This window comes from Hydra vulgaris, chromosome 06 (assembly GCF_038396675.1).
Source record: "Hydra vulgaris chromosome 06, alternate assembly HydraT2T_AEP".
Lineage (NCBI taxonomy): Eukaryota > Metazoa > Cnidaria > Hydrozoa > Anthoathecata > Hydridae > Hydra > Hydra vulgaris.
This window is the reverse complement of record NC_088925.1, coordinates 20,671,053-20,682,594: the sequence shown is the minus strand read 5'-3', so window position 1 is coordinate 20,682,594 and position 11,542 is coordinate 20,671,053. Positions and strand designations below refer to the sequence as shown.

The 11,542-nt window shown below is 28.8% G+C and overlaps 1 protein-coding gene across 1 annotated transcript; it reads right to left on the bottom strand.

Moving 5' to 3' along the window:
• Positions 1-3,751: 3,751 nt before the first annotated feature.
• LOC136081268 (zinc finger MYM-type protein 1-like) lies at positions 3,752-4,987 on the bottom strand. The gene has a single exon (XM_065798570.1). The coding sequence runs from the start codon at positions 4,985-4,987 to the stop codon at positions 3,752-3,754; it is 1,236 nt and encodes a 411-aa protein (XP_065654642.1).
• Between the last annotated feature and the right edge of the window lie 6,555 nt (positions 4,988-11,542).

Here is an 11,542-nt window from a genome sequence, read left to right as displayed (position 1 = left end):
TTAAAAAATCAGGACATAAACCAAAGCTTATCTTCCAACCACAACAAATCCAAGCACAAAAAAAACATCGCAAACAAAATATAATTTGGTACAACCCTCCGTACAGTGTAAATGTCCAAACAAAAATAGGTAACCGTTTTCTGGCTCTTATAGATTCTCATTTTTCACCAGGCCACAAGCTTCATAAAATATTTAATCGAAATTCTATCAAGATTATTTACAGCTGCATGCCTAACCTGAAATCAATAATCAACTCACACAATCATAAAATATTGCACAACAACAAGCAAATAGAAACCAAGCAATGTAACTGTGTAAATAAATCAATTTTTCCATTAAACAAACAATGTTTGTTCAACAATATTGTTTACCAAGCTACAATTAATAATGAAGGAACAAAAAAGTATATTTTGGTATTAGTCACACATCATTTAAATTAAGATACGCTAATCATCTAAAATCCTTTGCTTCAGTTAAATACAGAAACGACACTGAACTTTCAAAGGAAGTATGGAGCTTGAAAGATCAAAACATAAAACCCATCTTAACGTGGAGAATAATTAAACGTTGCAGACCCTATAATCTTGCAACAAAAATATGCCACCTCTGTCTCTATGAAAAATATGTAATTTTATCACATAGTAGAACAAATTTACAAAACAAAAAGAATAAAATTGTATCTCAGTGTCGACATTCAAAGAAACTCTTGCTCTCTTTATTTGACACAGGAGACTAGTAAACTATAACGGCTTCATGTTTTGTTTTTACTCAGATTTGTTTATCACGTCTGAATCCGTTCTACGGTATTTAATTTTAAGTTTTTTAAACGGTTTTTTGGCGTTTTTTGTTTGTATTCACGGCTGATGATTGCCTTCGGGCATGAAACTTTAAGTCCCGCTATTTAGTTGTTTTTATTCATTTAATTACATAAAGTATAATTTGCTCTATTATTTGATAGTATTTTACACCGCAATACTAACCTCACTTATATATATATATATATATATATATATATATATATATATATATATATATATATATATATATATATATATATATATATATATATATATATATATATATATATATATATATATATATATATATATATATATATATATATATATATATATATATATATATATATATATATATATATATATATATTAAACTTAAACTAATTTTATCAAATAAAATTTTAAATGAAATTTATTTTGTTAATTTTATAATAATTATTTATTAATGTTATATAATTATTATTGTTATAAAAAAGTCACCCTGTTTTGTTAATTTTATAATAATTATTTATTAATGTTATATAATTATTCTGTTATAAAAAAGTCACCAAGTATTTATTTTGTAAAACTGTTTTTTAGTTTTTCAAATATAAAACCATCTTGCCTCCAGTTTTTTACGCAAGCCGTGCGTTGGCAAGGCCTGTTAAATAGTAAGCCATGGTCCGTCGTTAACGAAGGAGCGACTTACTTAAAGCGCCACGATAGCAGTGAGAAACATAAAAATCTAATCAAAATGTCAGCATCATCGAATAAGTTGACGTCTTTTTTTTCAATCTAAAAACTCAAAGATATTACAACAACCCCACGCAGCTGAAGCAACTTCAGTATTTCATACAGTTTGTCATCATCACTCTTACAACTCGATGGTCTGCGCACCTGGTTTAATGCACACGTTATTTAAAGATTTGGATATTGGAAAAAAATTTCGCATGTTCTTAAACATAAACTAAGGTAATCATAGACCAGGTAAACGGCCTTCACACGTTGTTGATCAACTGGTGAAATCATTAGAAAGCACATCATGATTCGGTCTTTCCACAGATGCTAGTAATCACGGTTCACAGAAAATATTTCCGATCGTTATTCAATACTTAGAGCTTTTTTTATTATTCAGATAATTTTCTACATGCATTTTCTATGCACATGCCAAATTTCAACAAAAAATAAATCTCCGCAGATATTTTAATTAGTGTAGAACTTTTGGTACATAATTTTGGTTTTTCTGTTGTTTTTTTCGTTAAGCGAAATACGGGGGCGGATAGGGGGGCCGACTCTACAAAAAAATAATAATTCCAATATTGTATTATTTTGATTTTTATATTAGATTTAAATTATAATGGATAAAATTGAAAAAAGGTTTCAAGACTCTCTCACAGATAGTAAGTTTAATTATTTTTTTTCATAACAATGTTAATAATGACTACTTTAAATCAAAAAATATGGATAAATGTAAAACATTAATCTTTTTGTATGTTTCATATAAAAAAGATTAATGTTTCAGATTAAAACTCATGCTTTTGAATCTTAACTGATAGTATCAGTTGACAATTTTATTAACACGCTACATATAAATATGTATACAAATAAGATACTTCATTGGTTTATTCCTAACCAAAAATTTGTTAGTGTTTTTCAAATATAATAAAAGATTTTATTATTATTATCTTTTTTCACTTCGATTGTATACTTCTTTAACTGGATTATTGTTTAAATCATTATACTAGCATGCCTAATGTTTACTTATTGTTTAGACCCTACCAAATGTTATGCTTATTTTTAAAATTTCATAATTATAAATAACATCGTTTATATATAACTACAACCAAATTAACATAATTAACCAGTATACACCATTAGTATAATAAATACCATTATACCATTATAAACCAAAGTATATACATTCCTAATTTTACCTTATTGTTTATAAATAATTTTTCTTTATATTTATACTGTTATATTTTCATTGTTTATTTTCCTTTTGTTTATAAGGTTGTTGCATCTCACACAGAACTGATTTGATGGTTGTTACTTTTGTAACTTACTGTTGACAATTACTTGGTATTTTGTGTAATTTTGCAATATTTTTGTTATCTTTAGTCCAATCTAAACAGCAGTGTCGGATTAAGGCTTTGTTGGCCCTAAGGCACATTTTAATAAGTGGCCTGAAAATACAAATAATACGGACTTTCTCACAAAATGAAGAAAAATAAAATTTAAAAAAGAATATTTGTTAGGCAAAAACTACATAATTTAAAATTTTCGCGCTTTTATAACTGCAAATTTGTCAATTAGTTCTTTGAAGTTGACCTTGTTGAGCAAATCACTTTCAATGCACAGAAGTGAAAGTACAGTAAGACGTCGTTGAGCCATTGTTGATCGTTTTGCATCTTTAATTCTTTTCAATTGAGAAAACGAACGTTCTCCTGAACAATTGGTTGACATCAGACATAAGTAGATCCGGAGTGCTATTTCAGAATTTAGAAATGCTTGGTATACACCAGAATTGTGCAGCATTTTAAACATCTTCTGAGCACTTGAACAACTTGATTCTGTGCACTTGATCCTTCTTCATAGTTTCTCTGTTCTTTATACCAGCACATAAATTGTCGAAATTCTGTTGGAAAATCAGAACAAAGATCTTTCGAGTACACAGTAACCATTCCTTTAACAGCAATGTCAATATCTTCATCGGTCATGGAGTCATACTCAGTCAGAACTCCAAATCTCTGCAGCACAATTGTGTAAGCTTTAATGCGTTTCTTTAATGCATTTTTCAGCTGATTGACATAGAAGGTATTGCTGATGACATAGAAGGTATTGACCTTGAAGTTTTGTTGGCTTGACATCCCTTCCATAGCATCTGCGGCATCTCCATCATTGATTTGTTTCTTACGCTTTGGTTGTCTTCGACTTTCAGATTTATATATGCTGTTGCCACAGCGATCACCTGCCTTCTAATTATAATCATCAAACTTCTCTCGGCATTCATCCAAAAATATATGCAAGCTCTTCAGCAGACCAATAGCTGGAGTTAATTCGATTGTAGAACTTTGCAATAACTTGCTATTAATGTTGAACCTCTGCAGAATCTCATTCCAAAGTTCAGACAATAGGGCAACTTCAATAGTATCCATGTGTTTGGCCAATGAACCTGCTTCATTCCTTGTGCTACCATTCTGATTACAATCCCCTGAGATCTCCTGAAGAGCACTTTGTAATTGGTGGTACGCCTTGAACACTCCTTTTGCAGCATCAGCTCGAACAGACCACCGGGTATCTGATGGGTATTTTGGAACAAGGCATTCTGATTGATTTTTAATATGGGTCATCATTACATCCCAACGATGTGTTGATGCTACAAAGAAAGTATACAGGCGATTCAATATGTTAAAAAATGAAACTGCTTCAACGCAACAATCCACAACTGACTGGCCAACTAGGTTCAACGAGTGGGCAGCACAAGGAATGTAGTCCACTAAACTGTTTTTGTTTTTCAGGATTTGTTGCATGCCAATATATTTACCAGACATATTGCTGGCATTATCATATGTCTGACCACGGCAATTTTTGTAGTCGATGTCTTGATCTGACAAGTGCTGAAGCAGTGTGTCAGCAAGATTCTGCCCTGTGTGACTGAATATATTGATAAATGTCAAAAAACGCTCCACAGGCTGGTAATCCACCATATTAATATAACGAAGAATGATGGTCAGCTGGTCACAATGGGTAATATCAGGAGTGTAATCTACTGAAACTGAAAAATACCGTGACTTTAAAATCTCATCCTTTATGAAACCCATAACTTGTTCACCCATCATTGCAATTAATTCTTCACAGATTGTTTTTGATAAATATGACGTGTGACCGCGTCCGCCATTGCCATGAGTACAGATGTGCTGGGACAAAAATGGATCGAATTGATTAATCAGCTCCAAGATGCCCAAATAATTCCCATTTTCTCTGGAGCCAACAACTTCATTGCTACCTCGAAGAAGAAGAACTCTCTCACAAAAAAAAGTAATAGTTGCAACACAGCGTGATAGGAAATTTCTCCAGTAATTGCGCTGCTCCAACATATTGTTGTGCAATTGCTCGTCAACTCTCCGAGCAGCAACACTTCTTTGACATAAAGTGAGAACTGATTGTATGTGCTTTGCACTGATTTCATGGGATTTTAAGTATTGTGTCATATTCTTCCAATCCTTAAATCCTGAGCCAGACAACTATGACCGGTCAGATGAAAACAGAATGCAGGGAAAGCAGAAGACACATGTCTTGGCTGGAGAATAAACAAGCCAGTCACGATCAACGATATCACCATTTGGCAAAACCCGTTTGAAGATACTAGAATTTAGGAAGCGATTCACTCGACTGTATTTCCGCTTTGTTTCTGGATAACTGTCTGCCAAGTTTCGAAAATGGATTGTTCCAAGGCTGATGCACATGTTACGCACATGATCTGTTATGTCACCAAAACTCAAACATCATTGGGAATGGTTCCTGAACCAGTATCAGCTCTGTCTTCAAATTTTTCAGTATGTCCAAGTTCAAATGCAATTTTTGCAGCCTCTTCCTTGTGATCAATACCAACCTGAGATGTTGATGAGGATGGTGGGGAATTGAGAGTAATATTATCAGTAGTATCAACCTTGTTCGTGGCAGTTAAAAATGAATTGATTTTGGGTATTTTCTTTAACAGTTTATCTTCATCATGCATTTTCTTCTCTAACTCCTTCGCTCGCTCCTAACCACCTTTACGTATCGATATAAATCTAAAAGTAAAACGTAAAAGTGATCTTTAAAAACGTATTTTTATGTATTCAATAGCATAATTATTCAATTAAAAAACAATTGATTCATAAAGTCATATCATAAAATGATGTAAAATTTTAAAAATTGATTTCTTGTGAACTGTTTGATAAGAACATACAAAACCTATATATAATATAGATTTTAATATTCGAAATAATAATTTAAAATCAAACTACCAGCATACCAGAAGAAAATCATTTGATGAATTTGGTATTGAACTACCAGAATAAACACCAATTATGAATTCAGATGATGGGATTTCTAGAATGCACCCACATATAACCCAAAAACATTTCACTGTGCTGTTAAAGAGAGGTAACCCATCAATAAATAGACAAAGACTCAACTTGGAAAGATCAGAATTTATATTTTCTTCAATTAAAATAATAATTACAACAGAAATCTGACAATAATGATGACAGCGTCAACATAATTCATTAAAAATTATAGATGCCTATAAGTGAAGGATTTTATTTTTGTTTATTTCAGGAGCATGGTGTTCAAAAATTCATGCAAATTACTCGCTGGGATTGATTGTTTGACTTACCAATGATCTGCTTCTTATACCCCTAGGTCACAGAACTGAAGTTCTACGTGTATAGTGTATATACGTTTTCTATGTTGTAGCAAGAACTAATTTATAAATTAAAATAATATTAATTAGAATATGTAAAATGGATATGTGATATAATAATGATTAAACATATTGTTTTATATATATATGATAAAAAATCATACATATATATAGATAATAATGTATGATAGTGAAAGTCAAAATGAAAGTCACTCAGTATAGTTGAGATACATGGATCTAATCCATATTATATTAGTGAGCTTTATTATATTAATATCAACAATAAATAAAATATGTGACAAATATGTTTTGATAGAAACATTTAAAATATGGCATGTTGAACAAAAAAGCTATACCCAGTTCTTTCTGCAGTAAATGTGATGCTTTTTTCTTCTTTAAGCCTACTAATAAATTTAAAGGATTACAATTTTATAACAATAGTTATATCTAAAAGTATATTCATTTGCTAAATCCATTAATTTTATTACTACGCTTTGTTATTGTTTACGAAAGAGTTCCACTGTTTAAAACAAATGTTATCGAATTTCGAAAATATTAAAAAACACAATATTTTTCGAATATTTTATTGGAAATATTTTAAATCGATATTTTAGAAGAAAAATATTATCACTTATAAGAATGAATTAGTTACAATTTTTGACATCGTAAGATTGATATATGAACAAAATGTGTATAATAATTGGAATAATTATAATAATTTCATCAATAAAGATAAGAAATAAATATAAATTTATGTATAAATTTTTTGTGGCCTGGATTTTTTGCTGGCCTTAAGGCATGTGTCTTATTTGCCTAAGGGTTAATCCGGCACTGCTAAACAGCGTACCACAGGTAAATTTGTATAGGATAACTTTTAGTACTGATTATAGAATTACAAATATAATCTGCAGCGATTGGTAGGTTTAACAATTTTTCCTTTTTAATATGTATGCATTTCTCGACAATTGCAAATTTATCTTTTATTACAACTTTGTTAACCTTGAGTTACATCTTCAGGTTGGTAAGTTTAAAAACTATTATTTTCTAATCTGTTTATGCATGATGCATGCGTAAAACAATTATTTCTAATATGTGTATACCTTTCTTATCAATTGCAAATAAAATTTTATTTTATTACAACTTATTTTTTCATTTAGTTTCACAACCTTTCACAACTAGTACAACCTAGTATTTATGATTTAAAAAGTTTTCTGAATGATTATTGAATACATAATAATTCTATCTATACGCTAATTAATACATTTTTATTATGTTATCCATCAAAGTGCAGTAGGAGTAAAATCAAGAGCATTTAAATTTTTACTTTGATTAACAATTTTAAAGCTATAATTAATTTATTAGTCTTTCATTTTATTTGTTCAGCAAATGACTTTCACGAATAGTTGGTTTATCTTAAATGTTACATAATGCCATTCAGTACTAATCTATTTACAATTTATTGTCATTAAGAGCTTAAATATGGTGTCTATTGGAGATATATGCATCAGCACCCTGGATCGACTTGCAATTGTTCATTTTTGTGATGAGTCTAGTTAAGAGGAAATGATACTGTAGCTACTGGCACCCCTAACATGGGTGCCAGTAGCTACAGCAGAAGAGAAAACCGTTGTGGAGAAGTTCGCAGACGAAGTTGGCATACACAATCATTAGGCACCACCATTCTTGTTTTTTTTTTATTAAAAATATATATGTAATATCATCAAGTTTTTTTTTCATATTGTCTCAATTTTTACAATTACTAACATTTGAATTATTTATTTTAAATTTTTTGTACCCAAAATAATTTTAAAATGAAGCATTGACAAGTGTAATAGTTCTAATGAAATACTTTGTATGTTTTCAATGTGATTAAAAGTTGTAGTATAAAAAGTAGTCAAGTTTTGTCTATAAATAGTTATAAACTTTTAAATACAATCAGGACTTTTTGAGGATTTCAACCCCCATATTAAATACAGTGTTAAATTTATGTATTATATGTTATTGAGTTGATAAATGTGAAAAGTCTTTTTTTTTTAGGGTGAATACTCGAACCTGCATCTTGTAATGTGGTAAAATTTGTAAAGTTATGTCTCTATTTTAAATAAACGCAATTTAAAAACGTTCTTAAATTTCTGTTGACATTTTTTTCAAGTTTGAATAAGAAGGAGGCGGGGGGGGGCATTAGTTGTAGCACACGCCCCTCCCCTAACTAATGTGGGAAAATAATATTGTATACTAATTTCCTTTTTCAACAAACTCAAATTAAAACTTTTTTTCAAGTCTCTTTATTTTTTTAAGTTGGAGAAGACTGGGGGGTAGGGGAGGGGTTTGGCGTAGCACACGCCCCGCCCCTAATGTCAATTTATACACCACTTGTAAATGCGTTAAAGTAAGAAAGTATACTTTATACTTTTGAACACAAAACATAATCAGTATTTTTAAAATTAAAATATTTATAAGGATGAAATATTTCACTACGAGGGTGTTAAAACGTAACGAAAACATCCAACCTTTAATATAAGATAGAAAAATTTTAGATAAATGGATTTATTGAATAAACTTGGAACCAGTTTATTCAATAAATCCATTTATCTAAAATTTGCTACTAAAAACGTCATAACTTTTTTTTAAATTGTTTGTTTTTAATAATTTTTTCACCTTTAAAATATTGTATTGAAGAGCTTTCTAATGATGTATAACATTCTAGTATATGCTCACTTTAAAAATTTGAGTCAACGTACCTAGTTGATGACACCTTATTTTATATAGCACAAAGTTTGCTTTTATATCAGTTTTTTAAAATATCTGGGTTTCAAAGTTTAAAATATCTGGGTTTTGCGCATTTCTAGTTGTTTTAATTCAGGTTGTTTTGTCAGAAAGTTACACTTTTATGCAAATGATTAATGTTAGAAAATCATATTGGGTGTTTCTAAGTAATGTGTCCTGATGTTGTTTCACATTCTAAGTGTGTTCAGTTTTATGATTCACTCTTTAATAGTTTAAGTAAAGATGATGCACCATTGTTAATGCATAGAGTTGCACATGAAAGTTATTGTAATCTTTTCGTAAAAGGAAATGCAACAGCTTTGTGCTGAGGTATCAACCCAAGTTTACTTATATGAAAAGATAATGATACGAAGTAACATTACTTAAAATGTAGTTAGACTATCATAAAAGGTGTGTCCTTAGTACTAACATTATTGTAAATGTATCTTATTATTTCTGCTGTTTTTTTGTTTATGTTTTTATGACTTATTTGAATATTTTAATTCAATCAATATACAAAATAAGTTTTTTGTTTTTTATTATTGGTTTGTTTATGTACCTTATGTGAAAAAAATTTATAACTCTTCATTACCATAACAACCGCTTATTTTAATTTATTTGATATAGCGAATTTAGTAGGATGGTTCAACAAAACACACTTTTAAATTTAGAATTATATGGTCGATTGTGAAGAAAAGTGTCTTGATGTTATTTTATCATACAGATGAAATAAAAGTTCTTTTTTTTCAGTCAATTTTTGTTACTTTTTATTATTTTAAATTTTCAAAATTTAAATTAAAAAAGTTAACAAAAGTGCAAATCACAATATTTAAACAACCAGATTCCAATCGCATATTTAAAAATAAGGCCCGTAGCAAGCTTTTTGTTTTTGTTTTAGAAATTAACTTTATGTAACGACATGGAGCAAACTCCAAACATTTATATATTCATGTTTATGTAAAGCTTTTCAAAAGTATTGTGATAACCGGAGTCTCTTAACAATAAACCCCTAAAGTTAACTTCCCTTTTATGCCATTAGTGTGAGATCGATGAGTTTATAAAATTTGTATATTCGTTTTTTTAACGTTTTAAACTAAATTTAAGTTCATTAAAAAGTCTCTAAAGTCATTCAATAATCCTCTTAGTGTTCAAAAACACTGACCATATAAATTTTGAGCAACCTCACAATTATTTAGTGGATTTAAAATATTATCTTTAATAAAGTTATCAGTTCGTCTAACAATCAATTTCTGTTCCTCATTAAAAGTTCGGAGCGAAAGTTAATTTAACTTTTTTTTTTGTGATTAAATAATCAAATGACGCAGTCTAAAAATTTGTTTAAGAATAACGAAGAATAATAAGTTTTTATAAGTGACTTTGGTCTACAAGATCATTTGTATTTTTCAAAAAAAAAATATAATATTGTTCAAATTATTCTTATTTTTATTATTATTAATTCGATAATTATCGAATTAATTTTTTTTTTCAAATTTAATTTCGTCATTGATTTTTTTTTTATTATTACATAAAGAAATTCTTTAATGCAGTGATTGATTTTTAATTTTTATAATTTTTTATTTTTCTAAATTTTCCTTTACAAATTATGACTTTTCTTTTGTAAAATATACGAATGGCGGGAACAAGAAGAAGATAAAACAGTATTATTGCCAAACCCCTAAATATCCGTACATAATAAAGTCATTAAAAACTTGTCATTAATGATGATCTCGTGTTTTTCAGAAGTTTGAGTTTAGAAAGTTTATTTTAGTTGACAATTATAGTTTTGTATTTTTTTGGAATATATCTAAAAAATTAATATATATGTAGCTGAAATACCAAGTTCTCCTGTTAAAATACCAAGTTTTCCTGTTTTTAAAATAACATACTAAAACACAGATATATTGCATAAATAACAGATATATTATATAATTGTATTTTTTTAACATATAAATAAAATTGTATAAAAAATGTTATCCATGAAAATATAAATTATACAAAATACAAGGTTTAACTTTAAATTGATTTAAATACAAGTATTGCGTGGTATTATACCACGTCAAAAGCGATGCAAAGAGGTTTCATAATTTGAAAATGCGGCGATTCCTTATATATCACCAAACCAATTAGAATTACTTAATCAACAGTATCTTTAACTAATAGTATTGTTAATAGTTACGTACAAATGAGATCTTTTAATGTGTTGTTAAAAACCATATTAAATTCATTTTTCAACCTTGACATTATGGTAATCAATAATATAATGATGTCTACTTGCGTAAAATCTGAGATTTAATACTAATATAATTATAAAAAACCAATAGTTTTGGGTAATTGATTAATACTTTTGGCAAATAAAACATACTTAAGTGCCAACTTAAGTATGTTCTTGTTTATATCACATTAGAATATTTAGGAAAATGTTGAAACAACCGCCTTATCCGGTTTGGGTGCAAACTTTATATAATCATAACCTTTAAATTTTGAATTTTAAAACCTGTCGACTTAAATTTAGTGTAAGAAAACAAAAATAATAAAAATTACTAATTTGTTGCCCTCACATTTGAAGTAGGGATGGTAAATGTTTTAGAGAATT

Excerpts from the sequence above, each read along its gene's own strand:
- LOC136081268 (XM_065798570.1), bottom strand. The coding sequence starts at position 4,987 with ATGACACAATACTTAAAATCCCATGAAATCAGTGCAAAGCACATACAA.